We start from the raw sequence: 20695 nt of genomic DNA, 5'->3' as shown, positions 1-20695 counted from the left end.
TCCTTCTGGTATCATTTGCCTCTCATTTATACTGTCGTTATTAGCGTTTTTGTTTTTTTACAAATAATGACTATTTCGAGTACAGTGTTTGATCAAAATATATAATGGACATTAACATAGTTGAAGTAAATGATAATTTTAGTATTAATGACAAAATCCCAAGTTGAAACTATGTCGGCTGTATTGGCTCTTTGTCCATGAAGTGTGTAAATTTAAAAGCCTTAGTGGCAACTAGTTTAACAACTGTTACATTGATTATAATATACAGTTTGGGTATGATAGAATGATGCTATTCAGTATATATTTTCGATTTTAATCGGACAAAAAAGGCCTTGTCATACCTTCTCCTTTAATGAAACCTCTCATCCGACATAAAAAAAACTAATGTGTTTTACTCCACCATTTTTTTTAATATAAAAGAGAACATACGTGGTATCAAACTATGAAACAAAGCACAGTAACAAACACGGAGAGCAAAGGCACTACGATTGTATTAAGGCAATATGATACAGGTACAGGGGAGATAATGACGGTGCTAACATTTATTGTTATTTTAGCGACGTCAAACTACGACTTATTCGGGAAAAAAATCAGTTTTTGACTGTTTGTTATCATTCAAACTGATTAATCTTAAAAACGAGTGCATGGACCACTATGTTTTAAAATGACAATTGGTTTGATAACATATGAAAATTATGTGTACCAATTTTCAGGCAAAAGTCAATAATGCAATTTCATGAATAGTTTTATAAATATGAGTTATTTGTTAAAACAAAATGCACAAATTTATATACCAATTATATAACAGAATTTACTTTTAATTTAACAAAAAAAAAACCAGCTTCTGTCTATCTTTTAAAACCAAAAAAAATATGTATTCCTGTCTTCTATTTACTCAAAAAAAACTTCTTTTTTTATATACAACAAGGTATATTTCTTATTACATATTTGATTAAATCAGGTAAAAAATAGCCTTTATGCAAAATTGTAATCAAAACTGTATCGTATGCCTTTGCGATTCATATAAAATACAGTATTTATGTTGAACCTTTTGTAGATGTACCCTCGGTAACAGTCGGACAAGGCTATACTGTTGTTATTGGAAACTCGATTACCATGACTTGTTCTATACTTGCCACCCCGTCAGCCTCCAGTGTTCAATGGAATAGAATGATAAATAATGCACTTGATGCAATAAACGTTACCAGCAATCTTACTAAATATTCAGGTGCTACTGTCAGTACGCCATCTTTGACAATTTATAACTGTGATGAGGGCGATGAAGGATACTATAATTGTCAAGCAACAAACTCCGTTGGCACAGGAACTAGTACCCAGACCTTCTTAAACGTTCTAGGCAGTAAGTAAATGAATATTTTCCCCTTCTTACTACAGTACAAATGAAAAAGTTAGTTACGCTAATTTGATACAACAATACTTATTTTGGAATATTTTACTTTTTCATTCACCAACATTGAAACGCAAATGAGTCAAACATGTTTTATCATATGTAAAGTCTTGTATTATCATAGCAAAGTCCGACTAATCAACAGTAAATAGTTCTTTTTTTTTTTAAATGTATTCACAGTGTGATAATTGTCCACAGTAAACTTATATTACACTATATTCATCGGATGCTGCATGTGTTCTGATTTGTATATTATTCTTAGACACATGTTTTTTTTTATTTATTTTCATTTGCGCCGAACTAGATTAACCTAAATGCAAATACCCTTCGATCTTTATATTGTGTTTAGAGTAGGATTAATTGTTGTTTTGGGGTTTTGAAAAAGATTTGTAGAATATACTTTTCTAATTTATTTTATCTAATCTTCTAATTAGTTGACTAATAATTCATATATTTAACTGATTATCTTTATAGCAATACCAGTGGTGACCAGTGCCCAGTCACATTATATTGTATCATTTGGTTCGTCCGTTACCATGAATTGTACCGTATCAGCTAATCCTGTTCATACCTCAGTGTATTGGCAAAAAGATGTGAACGGAGTAGCAACAAATATCAATCTCTTCCAGACGAGTAAATACTCAGGATCCTCTATCACATCACCATCTTTGACTATAATCAGTGCTGTGTTTGCTGATGAAGGATATTACACATGTAATGCCCAGAATAGTGTTGGCACAGGCATCAGTTTACAGATATTCCTCAGTGTATCGGGAGGTAAGTTAAGATTAATAGTAAATTTAATAGGGGGGGGGGGGGGTAGTAAATGGTCAATATTAGAGGAAAAACTATTGCAAAGATAGGTTAAGACCATCTAAACCCTTTTATATGAATTAAACATAAATACCAAACTCGGCGATTTTGTGATTTTCCTCGAATTTAGTTTGAGACCCAGATTTTTTTTCTCTCATCGATTTATGACTTTTAAACAGCGGTAAACTATTGTTGCCTTAATTTATGAGAATCTATCGAAATACTTTTTGATATACTATCATTTCAAACAAACAATCAGTATTCCCCTCCTTAAAAATTATTTGAAATTCATCGTTTTCGATCTTGATAATGAAACACATTGATGGAGAGACATGATGTTTAAGTAAACAGTTTGTTCAATTTGTTATCTACATAATGAATATTACCAATAAATAACAATTTTAGGGTCAAATCCGATGCCACAAACCAATAGTATATGTAACATGTAGATGTAGTAAACTGATATCTTTTCTAAAGCTGTCAGAAGAACCTTACAAACTGCAGGAGTTGTTGTATGTCTATGGTCTATTTTAGTAAACTATTTAACAATAAATATAGGAAGATGTGATGTGAGTGCCAACAAGTCTGTTTTGCGGAATTTTGTCTTTATCTAGCAGCTCTATACTACATTAAATAATCTAAATAATGCGTATCAAAAGTCAAAAATCCTTACTTTTGCATTTATTTTTACGATTGAGGTAAGACTCGAAAACATATAAAAATACATTAGAACGAAGTGTTTCTATCCTCATATGAAGAAAGTTCACCCATTTGATCCGTTTTAACATATGTTTATCCTTTTGATCTTGGTATAACTAATGTTTGTCTATCTATTTGTTTTAGGTGTTCCTGTAGTTACTGGTCTAGTAAATAGGTACACTGTCAATGTCGGAAACTCTATCACTTTACAATGTAGTGTGAATGCCGATCCAACAGCAACAAGTGTCACATGGCAGCATTATATCGATAATGTAGCAACGAATATTAACATGTCCAGCGGTCGTTACGGCGGCAGCTCAGTGGGCTCACCGTCATTGGTCATGAGTGATACTGTTATGTCAGACGAGGGGTTCTATATATGTACTGCTACAAACCGTGTTGGATCTACGCAGAGTCCACAAATATTCTTGGATGTTATTGGAGGTAAATAAAAACATTTTTTTTTTAATTTTTTGTCTGACGGTTAATGAATACAAGTTTATCGGTTATTAAATAGGCAAAAGTGAAAAGATTATATTTGCATGTCATATCATTTGGCGCATTGGTTTTTTTACAGGTATTCCGACTGTCACTGTTCCGCTATCTAGATACACAGTCAACATAGGATCATCAGTTACAATACAATGTACTTATACTGCTAATCCAGCAGCTACCAGTGTTATTTGGGAAAAGACTGTAGCCAACCGAGTCACAGAAATACTTACAACCAACAATAAATATTATGGTTCTACCACACAATCACCATCTTTGTTAATAAATAACATTGACGAGTCTGACGAAGCCTATTATGTTTGTAAAGTAACCAACAGTATCGGAACTGGAAACAGCTCTCTCATATTTATTGATGTACTTGGCAGTAAGTTTATATTTAATATGAAACAATATCAAAATCACATATGTATAATTATAAAATGGACAGAGAGAGAGAGAGAGCTAACATCATATTATTGCATTAAAAAATAATTTTCACAGCGCACTGTACATGTTTCTATGATGATAGATATTTGGAACGCCAACAACTGGAAGTATCATATAATTTCACGAAATAAGACTAACAAAACATCATCAAATATGTATGCAATATAATATCAACCTCATCTTATCTATAGCAACAACATTTTCTGATAAAGCATCGTATCTGTTTCAACATTAAAATACATTACCATACACTACAATCCGGTAAAAGTCTGAAATGGCCTATATCTGTACTCGACTGTACTGATTTTTACTCGAACAGTCTGAATTGGTCTGAATTTTACTTGACATTACTCGATCCCAGTCTTAACCATACTCGACTGTACTGATTTGTACTTGACTCTGATCTTTACTGTTGAAAATAGTCTGAAACTCGACCAGTCTGAAACAGTCTTATCCCATTCTTGACCTGTATTCGATTTTTTTTGTCAGTATTAACCATACTTGACCAAAGGTATGAACCCTTCTCGACCAGTCTAAACCACACTTGACCAAATAACCTATACTATTTTTTTTAATTTCAACTATTACAAACAAATATATTTATATTAAAACAGATTTTTACATCCCTACATGATTCTCAGATTTATCAAATAGAGATAGTTAAATCAAATTAACTAATTGATTTTTTTTTAAGTTTTAGTTTTAATTCACATAAAACCACACCTATACTGAGGGTAATAAAACCTTATTAAGGTGCTTAAGTTTCATGGCTATATACAATAGTTTTATAATTGTTTTTATGAGCTAAAAACAGCAAAGAAAATCACTAAAATTGTTTAACCTTATATAAGAAATAGATCTATTATTATAATGTGGGGTGAAGGTAGAGTTATATATGATATATGTCAAAAGGAGATGAAAATGGAAGAAATTATAAAAAAAATGTTCTTCCGATTAGTAGAGTAGTACAAAGTATTACCTTCTAGCCTGCTTGGGACAAACTCATTAAAAAGATCACACCTGGGATTAAATTCTAAATAAGATTCATTCAAATTTGCAACATCCTATTTTACATAAATCGCAAGGCCTTTTGAATTCACGAGATTAGTTATACACTAGTTTACGAAATATGGCTTTCTATTTACCTGTAAAACACACATATTCTGAGGTAATTAAACCTTATTGAAGTGCTTCTTGTATGCCAATTCTTGACCTATTCCAATTTCAAAGGTTATCAAGGATTGCTAGGGAAGTTCTATTATCATAATAGTATGAAATATTTGGTTGATATCAAAACATTTCTTTCATATTTTTTAAAGTTTATTTATATACTACACATACTGTCTTATATTTATCTTAATAAAACTGACTCAACTGACACCATAAATCTATTCTAGGCTTAAGTTTATGTAAATTGTGAAAAATTTACTAACCATAAACATGATAAAATATATCTGAAACATTAAAAAAAATTGAATAACATTGAAAATATCAGCCACAACTTAGTTTTGAGATTATCTGATCAGCTTGTTATATTTTTATTTTAAAGTTGACATATATATATACATAAATGTACACTGTATGAAAGTGAAAGTGTTGATGAATATGGTGTTGACGTTATATTATGTTTATTGAGATATTTTGGTTCCATTGCTATATTGAATAGATTTTAAATTTCAAATTGTTATTAAAAAAATGGAAAACAACACGTTTTATTATTTATTGCGTCCGAAGCGCTTTTCTGGATGAACCTTCATCAAGAACGCTCAAAGCCAAACATTTAAAATCTGAAGATGTCTAGCCTGGGAAATAGCTGTTATTCAAAACATTTTCTTCATTGATGAAATACAAAGCCCCCCTACCGCATAGTCAGCTATAAAATGCAGAACCTCGCTGCGTAATAAATTATAAATTAAATAGATTATCAGAAACGGGTAGACTGAAAATAAAATAATTTTGTATTCTTAATAGACATACCTGATTTGACAACGCCTACAAGAGTTTATACAGTTAACATTGGTGGTTCGGTAACCATGGTATGTACCGTGATAGCTAATCCACCACATACTAGTGTATACTGGAGGTATATATCTGGTGGTTTATCAACCAATGTGAACATTGGAGGAAGGTTTAGTGGATCAACAGTCAGTTCACCTTCCCTAAATATATCAAATGCACAGTTATCAGACCAGGGAACATATGTTTGCTATGCTGTCAACAGTGTAGGCACAGGACAGAGTACAAATGCTTTACTATATGTTACTGGCAGTAAGTAAAAATAAAATTTAACCTGATTGTTTTAGGAAAGGAACATTCATTACGGTTGCTTGCAGGTATATGACGCGTTTGAGACATGACAAGACAAAGAAATGATCACGTACAAAATGACTTCTTGCATTGGAATAGAATTTTTAAGTGCTGAAAAGGCAAGGAATCAAGATTGAATATTCGGATCTAACAAAACATGAAGTTAAGATATTGAGCATCCTTTGTAAAAGAAAAAGCTGTTTGTGCAGATGGTGTATTTTAACCAAGAATCGTTTCTGAAAATTTCATTTGCATTTAAATATAAGTCTTTTTCGATATAAAGCGATTATATAAATTTATTTCTGATGCTTTATGTACCCCAGATAGATTAAATATTACAACATAATAGGTTTCACAATACCATAGACAAAAAAGTAAAATCACAAAAATACTGAAATCTGAGGAAAATTTAAAACATATCCCTAATCAAATGGCAATTTCAAAAGCTCAAACACATTACACGAACGGATAACAACTGTCATATTCCTGACAGGCATTTTCCTAAGTACAAAAAGGTGGATTAAAGCTAATTTTGAAGTTAGTTAAAACCTCTCGCTTGTTAACAGTCGCATAAAATTCCATTATATTGACAAAAATGTGTGAAGAAATGAATCCTGTACAATAATTATTGTTTAAAACATCTTATATTCTATCAGGTATTCCTATTGTGAGTCTTACACGGACATCTTTTACTGGTTACTATGGAGATAATATTACACTTGGTTGTACTATATCCGCAAATCCCGCTGCTACCTCAGTTTACTGGCAGAAAGTTTTTGGAAGTTCAATTTTTACAGTAGACATGTCTAACTCCAGATATACAGGATCATCTGTTAGTACACCATCCCTAACCATAACTAACCTCAATAGTAATGATGCTGGAAATTATGTTTGTCTAGCAGCAAATCCTGTTGGAATTGGTCAAAGTATGCAAGGTGCTTTAAGAGTAATTGGAAGTAAGTATATATTCGAAAAGGAAATCATTATTTATGTTCTGGTTATCAATTTAAACTAAATAATTAATTCATAATAAACAGCATATACGCTTTTAAAAGATACAACAAACATATACTGTAAAGTCAGCCATGAAAATCCGACGTGAAAAATGAAATACCATTTAATACTGATATTTGACTTGAACACAAACATACGTAATTCTTCCAAGGTTGCAGTTGACTTTTCAAAAAAAAAAAGGAAAATCACAAAAATACTGATCTCCGAGGACAATTAAAAATTAAAAGTCCCCAATCAATAACAAAATCGAAGGCTGAAACACATCAAACGAGTTTATAACAACTAACATATTCCTGACTTGGTACAGGCATTTTCTTATTTAGAAAATTGTTCTAATTGTTCTTGTTTATGTCAAATAAATGTATGTTTTCATTTTCTTCTACTATAATCTGTAGATATAGCTAATGACTGCCCCTTATAAAGTTTGACCATACATTTAACAGCTTAATATTTTCTCAATTTGTTCTATTCTAGGTGTTCCTGTAGTTACAGCTGGACAAATAATTTACTCAACAAATATTGGAAATAACATTACCCTAGCTTGTGTAGTGTCCGCCATCCCTACACACACTGCTGTTTACTGGACACGAAAGATTACCAATGGCAATATAGTAACTCTAAACCCTACGTCCTCCACAAAATATTCCGGATCAACTATACAGTCACCGTCACTGACTATCAATAATGTAGAGTTATCTGATGAAGGCAATTATATGTGTCATGCAACTAATGCTGTTGGCACAGGTCAAAGCTCACAGACATTCTTAGATGTTATCGTTTGTAAGTATAAAATGATGCGGATGAAGTCAAAGCATCACATAATTTAATAATTAAAAGTAGAAGCTAAGTGCAAGATTACAAAATCAAAGAAGTTAAAATAACATTATCAATATGTCTTCTACATCGGTATGTCTGCATCCAATTTTGAATTAATTTTACTACCCTATTATGGTAAGCTAATATAAACTTCGGACTTAATTTGGCCCTTTTAACTTTTTTTGGATTCGAGCGTCACTGATGAGTCTTATGTAGACGAAACGCGCGTCTGGCGTATGTACAAATTTGGCCTGATCTCTATTATAAGTTTATATAAAACAAACACGAAGCAATATGTTTCCATTTACTCATGTAATCACATGTATGATTTAAGATGATTTATTTCATTAATATTATTTCGATCTGCATGCAACTTCAATAAATGTTGATTATGTAATTAGACAGTGAAATCATATGATATGCTTTTTTATTAACAGATATCCCAAATGTAACGGTTTCACATGTCTCCTCTGTCGAATTTGGAAAATCTGTGACAACTAACTGTACAGTAACGTCATTACCAGCAGCTACTCAGATAACATGGCAGAGAAATGTAAATAATGTCAACACAACTATTGATATAAGAATGATCAAATACAGTGGAGGAACGACATCTAACCCGTCCCTCACTATCAGTAGAGTACAAGCAGATGATCAAGGACAGTACTTTTGTCAGGCATCAAACATCGAGGGAACAGGAACAAGTAATTATGTCAACTTGACTGTCATTGGAGGTAAATGTTATAAGCAGATTTTGATAAACATAAATGCAATACTAGTAGTAAATGTGTATATTTAAAATGAAAATTATAATTGAAATAGTACTTTTTTGTATCGACAGAAAAACTTATATATATATATGTTTTATAAGTAAAATATTACTAAAGAAGGACTATAAAGCTACAAAGCTAACACAAATGAGCTAATGATATGATTATGCAGCTATCTCCTATATGAATAGTCTATAATGATGAACTTTTTCCTACAAACAGTATTGAATGTTTTTAGATCAACCAACATCTATTGCTATAAGTCCCAGTAAAGTATCTGTAAACGAAAGCCAGACTATAACAGCTACATGTACGGCCGAAGGCAGCCCAACGATCACATACACCTGGTTTAAGGGCAATACCAATACACAGTTGTCTACAGGTTCTGTCCTTCAGATAACATCCTCAACATGGACAGATGCTGGAACGTACCAATGTAGGGCTTCGAACACCTATGGCAATGTTGGTGCAAATGTTACAGTGAACGTTAGCCGTAAATATATTTTGATCATTTGTTAATTGCAGAAACTTTTCAGAATAAATCATTGAACAACTGGATTACATATGTATTGGTTTTACAATTAAAAAGGATTGGTTCTTTCAAACAATACATCGTGACCAGTAAGACGTGCATTTTGTTAATAAAAGGCTCAACACTTGTTTACAAACCAAACATGTTGAAGGCAAACTGAACACTATGCAAAAAAGAATATAAAAAAAACAATCTGATAAATTATTTTGATAAGCTAAATAATTACGCTTTCACAAAACTCCATAAATAGGTCTGCGGTTGGTATGAGTAGCAACATATATATATATTTCGATGCAATGATTACAGAAAATCAAAACAGGTAATAGATATCATTCATAAAGCAAATTACTTGAAAAACACATTTTAGCTATTTACCTTGCACACTGAATTTGGAAGAGTCAAATCAACCTTGTGCATAGATATTTATATGAACCACTGTATATGAATGATCTGACATCAAGGCAATGACTTAATAGTGACCGTGAAAGATAAGTTGGGGTTTTTTTTTTCTTCTCTGCGTTACATTTCAAGCAATAGGTCCCACAACATATGCGTTTTAAAAAAAAAATATAACTCAGTATAAATAAATAAAACAAAATTGAAACAAAAATTACATGCAAACTAGTAAAGCATTAAGTAGTAAATAATTTGTTTGTAATTTATCTGCAAACACTGCTATAATTAATGCAATTGGAATCGTATTTTTATAATTACAGATATACCACATGTAACCACACAGCCACCGCAAGGCATCGTCGGACAAGCTGTTACAATACAGTGCTACTACGTTTCTAATCCTGTAGCAACCAATGTTGTATGGAGAAAAGGAAACCAAGGCATTATTGTTGATGGTAAAAAATACGTGGGCGGTAGCTTATCCAATCCTAGCCTTACTATCACTAATCTGACTGCTTCTGATGAGGGGTCATACACATGTTCAGTATCGAATTCCATGGGACAAGGCAATTCATCAATTGTCACTCTTTCCGTTGAAACATCATGTAAGTGACATTCATCCTAATACAAAGGATTTGTTTCGAAATTTGAATTTTGATAAGAAAAACATAAGATATAGGATATATATCTATGACACAAACTTAGTACATGCACAACAAAACCACACAAAAAGTAAAATCACAAAAATACTGCACCCCGAGGAAATTTCAAATCGGAAAGTCCCTATTCAAATGGCAAAATCAAATAATAAAACACATCAAACGAATGAACAACAACTGTCATATTCATGACTTGGTACAAGCATTTTCAAATGTAAAAAATGGTGGATTGAACATGGTTTTTATAGCGCAAAACCAAGAATCTAACGTTTAGTGGTTTGTCCTTCATTCATCTCTGTCTTAGGATTCTCTGTTCAAGAATAAGGGCTGAAATTAAGAATAGGTAGTGTGTGTCTTATCACAAATTTTAGATAACAAACTGTCCTAAAATTTGGAGAATAATGTGGGACAAACAAAAGGCTTTTGACTTGGGATATTCAAATGGAGAATTATGAGATGTCGTTAAACATATTTGTAGGGCTCAACACTTCCCTTATCTAGGATAGAAATGTAACAGCACAATATCTTAACGAACTGTAAATATCAGTTCAAATAAGCTCACCATAAAGATCGGTACCATCAGGAAGAAAACAACCAAAAGTAGACACAAATCATCTTTATACGCAAGTTTACTGAAAGCTTAAAAATAGATCTATGACAAAATGTAAATAGAATGTTAATAAAAACGGGGAGTAAAGTTAAAGCAATATAAGAAAGACCGTTGACAAAATAACGTACACAGTTAAATAAGATAATTTTATTGTGAAGAGTACAGTGAGTACGAAAGTATTTTTTTACAAACAGAGAACAGAAGTAAAGATTTATCATCATACTAAATACTAACAACGAGACGAGATATTACACAAAACAAGTAAACATTGAATTACGAAAATGCATAATGAATTGTATCAGCAGGTCAAATTAATACGAAAGTATTATTTGATAGTACTTGCAGTTACTGAAAGCTATTTAACGCCAAAAACAATTAGAAATGAAAAATCATGCACCGTAGACTAAAATCTACTAAAACACATCCCAGGGATTCAGTGTTTTAACGTCATTACTAGTCACAGAAGACATGACTTCAGTTTTTTTTACGACTTATGAGTTAGAATGGCTCTCTATTAGCTTTCCCCTCTATTGAAAACTCATTGGAATATAAGTCTCATTTATTTATTTTTGTAAGAATCAATTTTGCAAGATTTGGTGTGATCAAAGCCTTAAAATAGGTGGTACAAATGTATATTGAATAATAAAGGTTTACTGTGTATAATCTTCTTTGTAGTTTCTGACCCTGCTGCTTCATTAAATCCGGATTCAACTTTAAGTACAGGTGAAATAGTCACAATCATCTTAGCCTGTGTCTTTGTAATATTGTTAGTCATCGGAATCATTGTATGCTGTTATTGTCAAGGTACGTATTTCCTTATTCTATTATACTTATTACTGTGTTTGTAGTAACATGAGTAACACGACGGTTGACATATGTGTGGTAGGATCGTCTTACCTTTCGGGAACAACTGAAATCACTACCAGTTTTTGATGGGGTTTGTGTTTCGTAGTCTTTAGTTTTAACAAAATTATGTATTGTGTTCTATTATTTATCTGTTTGTCTTTATCTTTTTTAGCCATGGCGTTGTCCATTTATTTTCTATCTATGAGTTTGCATGTCCATCTGGTATTTTACGCCCCTCTTTTATAGACAATCACACTAATTTGACACGAGAACCAGAAACTGCCTCAATTGTGTGCTCGCTATGCATATCGATGTGATATTTGGAGCTACCTCAGCAAAAACTACATATACTAATGATAACGTCTTGACATCGTGTGATACTATCTCTGATGTGCGTTAAGGATTAGTAAATCAATAATGCAACGAAACAGACGACTAAAGTTTGACGATTCGGATACATTTCAAATGATATCATATCTAATTTATTTCTTAAAATGGATAACGTATGGGGCATTAACATTTTAATCTTAAAACTTGTTTTTTTTTTGTTAGTTTTTAATGTATATTTTGAAACATATAATATGTATAACAACACAGAAACAATAACAACCAAAACCAAGGAGTAAACAAAGACTCGTAAAACCAAAAGACATTTACATCAACAGTTATCAATAATAAATAAGAAACAACACGAACTCCAGTAAACACCGGGAGTAAAATCATATGCTCCGGAAGGGTACCCGTCTCAAGACAAATCAGGGTAATTACTTGTAAAAAGTTGACAATACTTATCCATAAAATATTTCAAGACCCTTTTCATTGTTTTGCATGCTGTTTTTTATCATTGACATAGAAAGATATCCAATGTTCATCAAATGATTAAATAATAATTTCAGATAAATGTGCTTCCTTATGTGGTGGTAAGAAAGAAAGAATTAGTCCACAACCAGCACCTAAGAGAGTAGAAATACCGGTGTACTATGAAGAACCTGATGAATCGGTTATCTCACTCCGTAAATTAGAAATACCAACATTTAAGCATGATACGTAAGTTAAATGAAATCCCTTTACTGTATAATGTAATTCATACTCACATTTCAACATTTTGTAATTTCGAGTAATGGAATATTTCTACTTGGGTATTTTTAAAAGATTACACTTCGCGGCTACTTTTTGATTATGTTTAGTCACATGTGTGATAGGTTTACGGGCTATATAAAAAAAATCAAGGTAAAACTTGGAATATGATTTCACGTTACTGTTCATGTTTTAATAGATCTGCTACACCTCCTTATTTAATACCACCAAATGTGTACCTTTTGTTTTTGTTGCTTCTTTAACAAAACCATCAGGTAGTGAAACCCGTACAAAGAATGCTTACAGGTTAGTTTTAATAGCTGTTGAAAGGTGTTTTATATTTAATATTAATTAGTTACTGAAATATATATTGAATATAAGAAAGAGTTACTTTGTATATGTCAGTTCGTTTCTATGTATGTTGGCGTTTGATTTTGTAGCAGATCAGTTTTCTGCTGTTCTGCTGTTTTCCTCATAAAGTTGTTGTGTTTCTCTCATTTTATTTTGGTTTGTATCCCGTATTTTTACTTAAATCGATGAATTACTTTTGAACACCGGTATAATAGTGTGGCTTCTATTTGTAACGAGTTGTTTTTAATCAAAACTGAGAAATATATTTTCTGATAAAGTCAATATTTTAAAACGATTACACTTCAGAGTTAAACTGGATATGTTTAGTTAAATGTTTAATAAATTTACAAGCTATTTAAACAAAAGAGGGACGTAAGACACCAGAAGTCAAACTCATAGATTGAAAATTAACTGACTATGTCATGGCTAAAAATAAAAAGACAAAAAAGACCCCACCAAAAACTGGAGGTAATCTCAGGTGCTCCGAAAGGGTAAGCAGGTCTTTCTCCACATATTGCACCCGTCGTGTATCTGAAGTGATAACAAATCTGGTAAAAAGTATAATTCGGTATGTGACAATCGTGAAAACGGAAGGGTATTGTAGTTACGAAATACGGAACTTACACATGGAATTAACTGTTGAAAGTTTTTTTTATAGTATCAAGTTTTTATAGATTTGCGACACCTCCTTACGTCATCTATATAATAGAATTAAGAATAGTTTATTTTAACTTTAGTACTAAAAGTGAAGCATATACCGATTACAACCAAATGTGTACCGTTCTTCCATTTTGTGTTTTTTCTTTCTTCAGAAAACGATCAGTTAGTGAGACGCGTCCTAAGAAGTACAGGTTAGTTATATTGACTGTTTAAAGGGGGGCAAACTATTCCAAATTGACATTCAAAGTTGAAAACACTGACAATGCCATGGATAAATCAGAAAAACGCCGAAAAGACAGTAGAACACAAAACAAAATATAAAACACCTACAACTGAACAACACGCACAACACCCAAACCGTGATATACCACAGATGCTCCGAAAGGGTACGACAATTCTGCATCACAAACCACACCTGTCGCGTTGCTCATTGAAGTACATTCCTAGTGATAATTCTACTTCGGTAAATCACATTTGCGCATTCTAGGCCTGGATTGTTGTTAGTCATCTGTGAAGTAGATATTCTATAACTATCAACCAACTTGTGATGACGTCCGTAAATTTATCGAAGGGATTATACCAAATGCACCACTTCGATAGAATTGTGCTGGTTAATTAATTTTTACAAGTCCTAGATGTCCCGTGTCAATTATTTCAAGCAAATTGATTCAACACGAAAACACATTAACAACATATTTTATAATAAGATTCTCCCATGTTGCTCCTCTGAGGGGCCATTTGGAATGTCACTGGACTATTTCAATATTTCTGATAACTGTAGGACAGAAACGTTACCTTGAGCAGCATGCAACTATTGTGACAAAAATTCTATCTAAGACAAATCAGATTTTAACGTCCATATGGATGCGTATATATATATGCATCCCATAAAGAAAACTGAACGCCCCTCGTTGGCAAGGTATTCACTATAACCGCATGATATTCAAGTAGGGTTTCATGCATAGAGTTCGCACATGGTTAGACCTGTATAATACAATACAAATTTGATGATGGTGCTGGAAACGAAGCAGGCAGTGGTCCAACGATGACACATATGTAATGATTTGAATCCCGCTGAGGAAAGATTACAAATTTGCTTACACAAATGTTGAGATCTCACATTGTTTTGTCTCATTTGAAACGAATTCCATAGATACATTCATTTCACTGAACTAGTATACATAATGTTTTTAAGGGGCCAGCTGAATTACGCCTCCGGGTGCGGGAGTTTCTCGCTACATTGAAGACCCAGTGGTGGCCTTCGGCTGTTGTCTGCTCTATGGCTGGGTTGTTGTCGCTTTGACACATTCCCCATTTCCTTTCTCAATTTTATATATAAATACAATGTCTTAATATAAGTCAACGATCTTTTTCACGAGTGCGTGTTTTTGCACACTTTTTAGACTTTTATCCTATGTATAAATATATGTATGTATTATGGTGTAAGCCCTATACAACCACATGTTTTATTGGCAGTTAAGAAACCTTTGTGTCATTGATGTAGCAATAATGCACATTTTTGAGAATCTGTAGTGCAACAAAATAGTTTATGTCGAAAAAAAAATTTAGATTCAAATTTAGGAATGCTAAGCTCTGATTCCTTATCCGATTGTCACTCAATTTAATTGGTTTTAGTTGATCAACTCTTCCACGCTTGTTTATGTTTATGTTTTTTAAATATCTATGTCTTGGACATCACAGAAGAGATATTATGATATTATTCATCGAAATGCGTGTAATACAATTGTAGTAACGCGTATATTTTTTCATTAAAATTTCATATCGAAATAATATTCAAAAAGAATATCACAATTTTTATGGAGTATGAACGTATGTGTGCTAGGTAAAAGGGGTGGTGTGTGTGCTGACTGTGTTTTAATTTTAGATACTTTTTTCTAATTACAACTTCCATGCGAAAAACAATTACTCCATAGAGAGAGTAAACCAACAATGTGTTTCAATTGAACATAGGATAGTTTCTTTAAAGTCAAAAACTATCCCTTCACAGGAGAATGAGTGATCGCTGATAAGTTTATGAAACCAGATTTGAATTAATATTTGAAAGTTATACGAATGGTATGATTACGTTATAAAACAAGATAAACTACAGTACAGTATGTTAATCCCTTGGTATTATAATGTATCAGACTAGAACATTTGCCAGAGTCGGATGTTCGTTTGATTATATGTTTTCATAAACATGTTTAACCCCGCCGCAATTTTGCGCCTGTCCCAAGTCAGGAGCCTCTGGCCTTTGTTAGTCTTGTATGATTTTTAATTTTAGTTTCTTGTGTATAATTCGGAGTTTAGTATGACGTCCATTATCACTGTACTAGTTTACATATTTTTAGGGGCCAGCTGAAGGACACCTACGGGTGCGGGAATTCTCGCTACATTGAAGACCCATTGGTGGCCTTCGGCTGTTGTCTGCTCTATGGTCGGGTTGTTGTCGCTTTGACACATTCCCCATTTCCTTTCTCAATTTTATTTGTCTATGTTAACAATCACGTAGTCAGAATGAGAGTTTGTCTTAACAGTACCCATGGAAAACTTTTGCTACAATGCGTAAATGTCGTCTATATCTAATATACTCTTACTTTGCAGTCGAATTCTACCCTCCCCCCTTTTTTTATCCTTATCGACTTTTCGTATTGTTTTGTTACAAATAAACCGTAAGTTTTCTAATTTTGTACTATTTTTCGTGCAGACCCTAGCAAAGCCGACTCATTAGTATGGGTTTTGTTTACTCTTTTTAATGGTAAATGGTTATTAATTGCATCCGCTTTATTTAATTTTTTGGGGAAAGTTTCGTCATTGGCAGTTATACCATGTCTCCTATTGGTTTTTTTTTGTGTATTTGATGAATAGGATACGGAATGAAATAAAACACTGCAATAACCTTTTGCGTTTTTGCTGTGACAAGATTAATGAAATAGTTGGAAGGAATATTGAATAGAATGATATTTGTAAATCACGAAGCAAAATCTAAAACTTAAATTACCATTGTTAAAAAAACCTGATAGAATTGCATACATGCAAGAAACAGAGATCTTATATGTAAGTAGACAAACTTTCGTAACCTGACCTTCAGGTACCATTCGGCTTTTTTCAAAACTTCAGTAAGTGTCGTTGTTCATTTTAGTTTTGTTTAATTCTAGTCGGCACTATGACCATGATGACACGTCTTGTGACTTTGAGATTAACAAGTCACAGTTTCTTCAGTCTGAAGATGTTAAACAACTGTGAGTAAAACTTTTATTTTCTTATTTTTTAGTTTGTTTCTCAGAGGTAGGGCAACGACGGGTTTAAATGGCAATGTCTCAAAAATTGACGATTTATACCTTAAAGTGACAATAGTTTTACACTACAAAATACCTCATTCTAAAAACATTTGCTATCTCACGCGGGATGTTTTTTCTTATTGTCTTAAAGTTTCAATTTTGTGCGTGATTTATCTTTTATGATTGTTGCAAAAGAAAAGCAGCGAAAGACACCAGAAGAAAATAAATCTCCTTAGTCGAAAATAAACAAACAACGTCATTGTTAAAAAAGAAGAAGACAAACAGACAAACAATAGAACACAAAAAAAACAACACAGAAAACTAAAGACTGAGTTACACAAACACCACTACAAATAGGGGATGCTCTTATTTGTTCCAGCAGGATAAGCAGATCCTACTCCACATGTGCCACCCGTCGAGTTGCTCATAGATAGTTTAAACCAAATAATCTGATGTCAAAATGATAATATTATAGAATTCATGTTATGTTAACTTATTACAGTGAGCAAAGAATTCTCGGAAAAGACAACACATATTCAGATACAACTTGCACATACGAGGAAGAAGAAAAACGCAGAAGACGCCGGCGAAGAAAAAGAAAGAGGAACAAACGTCTTCTTAAGGAACAGATGCGTGCCAACGAATCTATTTCAGAAGATAAAAGAAAAAAAGAAAGATATTACGTTCCTGGGTAATGTCATGGATTAGAGCACTTGATACCTTGAGGATGTCACGTGATCATGAACGTGATATAATGACTAGTGGAATTTTAGTTCGAATAGGAGTAATTTGCCTTATTATATATAGCTTGTAATATTGGAAATTTATAATCTTGGTAAAGCGTTTTTATAGGTAGCATTGCTTGCCAGTTCTTACCAATATAGTAGAATACTTTTAGACGGAATATGATACTATCTACATTGGTAACAGAAAGTGAAATTACAGCTGTAAAATATGTATAATCTTATGTGTGATAGTACCTTAAATTATAGGATTTAGATTGTAAAGCAACATGTGCAATCTAATTATATGTGATAGTACCTTATAAGATAGGCTTTAAATCGTAGAGAAATATGTGTAATAAAACTCTGTGTGACAGTATAGGCTTTGTATTGCACAGAAATATGCATTTTCTAATTGTGTGTGATAGTTACTAAAAGTATAGGCTTCAGATTCATAGAAATATGTTAAATCTTATTGTGTGAGATAGTACATAAAAGGATAAGCTTTAGGTTGTAGTAAAATATATGTGTAATTTAATTATGTGTGATAGTAATACTAAAATAAAGGCTTTAGATTGTACATAATTCTGTTTAATTTAATTGCGTTTACCTAAAAGTATAGGCTTCAGAGCTATAGAAATACGTTTAATTTTATTGTTTATGATAGAACCTAAACGTATAGACTTTAGATTGCACAGAAATGTGTTAAATCTTATTGTGTTTGGTATTAGATAAAATGTTATATGCGTTAGATCATAAAGAACTATGTGTTATATAATTGGGGGTGATAGTATCTCAAAGTATAGTATTTAGATCTTGAGAAATATTTGTAATTTAATTGTGTGTGATAGTACCATAAGTATAGTTAATGTGTGTGATGGTACCTAAAAGTATAGGCTTAAGATTGTATAGAATTATGTTATCAGTTTTTAAAATGCAGCAGAATGAAAATATTTTTTTATATTTTTTATCAATGAATATCGAGATAATAATATACGGGGGAGGAGGTTGGTGTACGTGAGCACACTCGAATGTTCTTTCGTGTATTATGATGTTAGTAAACTGTGTCTATTCACGAGTTATTTAAAAAAAAAAACGCCAACCTTGAAAGTGAACTGCTGCATCCTACGAGAAGACCCCTTTATTGACTGCTTCTGCACACACAAATATTTTCTTATACTGGTCAAACCGATATTTCAAAACTTTTTTTCTATTTCGTATTTGTGACGTAACGTCATAACCAAACAGACGTGGTTGCCTGTGAATTTATATATATACATGCCTTATATACCATGTACTGCAGTACGCCGCTAGATTAAAACTGACGAGGAAAGGTAACACACGGCTACTGAAAGCTTTATTATTTGTAGAGCCCAGGTGGTCGTGTGGTCTAGCGGGACGGCTGCAGTGCAGGCGATTTGGTGTCACGATATCCCAGTAGCATGGGTTCGAATCCCGGCGAGGGAAGAACAAAAAATTTGCGAAAGCAAATTTACAGATCTAACATTGTTGGGTTGATGTTTAGACGAGTTGTATATATATATAAGTCTATAAAAAAAGACCAACCAGCAAATTTACTATGTAACGGTACTGATATAAGATGTTATAATACGAAAATGTTGTTATTAAATCGTGTTGACAAATATTTCGGCTCAACAAATGGCCTTCTTCAAGTGTCACAAGTTTTAACTATACTGATACATAATGTATAAGGTGTAACAATAGATCAGTAATAATACAGGTAAGTTTTGGTCGATTGATTTTAATCCAAAATCCTGAATATCATAATATAAACAAAACACTATAATTCAATATACGTGACTGTGCATATTAACAATAAAAATGAGTGAAAAACAAAAGTGTTAGTATTTCTTATTGATGCCGTTTGGATGATGCACATTAAGTTCCTTTATCCAAAAGCTTTCCCGAACCTTACGCTGGGCATCACTCCAGTGAATGTTCTGTTCAATCACTACAATTTACATGCGGTTAAAGTCATCAGGTTTGTGACCCGACTGTCTGAAGTGCTGAGAAACTGGGAGAAGTGGCTTCTTAGAGATATCACTCCTATGGCCATTGAGGCGTTTGTGGAACGGCTGCTTTGACTCATCAACATATTGGAGGCCACAAACCGAACATTCAAACCGAATATATATAAACGCCTAAAAAAGTGTACACAACAACTCCAAATACAAAAAAAGGTAACTTTAAATGTAATTATTTATAAATAACGCTTGCACAATTCTAAAAAATTGTTAAACACGACAAAGGTTATATGAATAATTACATCAGAGAGTTCAAATATATGCTTTAAAGAAAAATAATAATGTGCGATATGAACTAGCACAATTCTAAAGTTTTAACGGTCTCGACAATTATGATGTTACAAGAAAGATTGCGTCAATAAGAATTCCAAATAAACAGCACTGAACGGTCTAAATTTGTAAATATTTCAGATTTGACAACGGTAGTGTAGTTACATTAGAGTCTGCGGATTTTCTATAAAAATCTTGATTTATTTGCCACAAAGTCCTCTTTTTCTATCAAATGCAATGAAACAGTAAAAAATAATGCTTTGCATCAAGTTTCCCCTTGGAACATGTACTAAATGGCCTATCTCTATTATTTATTATATCTTTAGTTTTGATACAATTGAGGTTTGAAAAATTCGTACAAAAATGACTACAAAAGGGTACATAAACCTGAAATATTTTCAAATAGCTATGAGTTTTGAGTGAAGAGCATTTTCCGATTAACTATACAGACTCGTTGTCTCATCGTTTAAAGTATAGCAT

The 20695-nt window shown here is 32.5% G+C and overlaps 2 protein-coding genes across 2 annotated transcripts in view; both read left to right on the top strand.

Annotated features, from left to right (window-relative positions):
• Positions 1-4493, top strand: part of LOC139505419 (hemicentin-1-like) — a 34393-nt gene extending 29900 nt beyond the window's left edge. The window contains exons 17-21 of the mRNA XM_071295034.1: positions 1058-1360; positions 1883-2185; positions 3065-3364; positions 3498-3797; positions 4474-4493. Of these exons, the coding sequence (XP_071151135.1) occupies positions 1058-1360; positions 1883-2185; positions 3065-3364; positions 3498-3797; positions 4474-4493 (1226 nt within the window). The remainder of the gene's footprint in view (positions 1-1057; positions 1361-1882; positions 2186-3064; positions 3365-3497; positions 3798-4473) is intronic.
• A 1343-nt stretch (positions 4494-5836) lies between these two features.
• On the top strand, positions 5837-19751 carry LOC139518571 (hemicentin-1-like). Its single transcript, XM_071310057.1, has 11 exons — positions 5837-6127; positions 6823-7122; positions 7655-7960; positions 8434-8730; positions 9005-9259; positions 10015-10299; positions 11639-11767; positions 12706-12856; positions 14050-14088; positions 17056-17139; positions 17681-19751. Exons 1-11 carry the CDS (start codon positions 5893-5895, stop codon positions 17871-17873), a joined length of 2274 nt encoding a protein of 757 aa, XP_071166158.1. The 5' UTR covers positions 5837-5892; the 3' UTR covers positions 17874-19751.
• Positions 19752-20695: the final 944 nt, after the last annotated feature.

Source organism: Mytilus edulis, chromosome 1 (genome assembly GCF_963676685.1).
Source record: "Mytilus edulis chromosome 1, xbMytEdul2.2, whole genome shotgun sequence".
Classification (NCBI taxonomy): Eukaryota; Metazoa; Mollusca; class Bivalvia; order Mytilida; family Mytilidae; genus Mytilus; species Mytilus edulis.
The sequence above is the reverse complement of the archived record's forward strand: the minus strand, read 5'-3'. Positions and strand labels throughout refer to the sequence as shown.

Bases quoted from the DNA above. Each gene is read 5' to 3' on its own strand.
- LOC139518571 (XM_071310057.1), top strand. From the start codon at position 5,893: ATGGTATGTACCGTGATAGCTAATCCACCACATACTAGTGTATACTGG. The intron at 7,961-8,433 runs GTAAGTATAAAA...TTTTATTAACAG, and splicing joins ATTCTTAGATGTTATCGTTT to ATATCCCAAATGTAACGGTT. The intron at 9,260-10,014 runs GTAAATATATTT...TTATAATTACAG, and splicing joins TGTTACAGTGAACGTTAGCC to ATATACCACATGTAACCACA.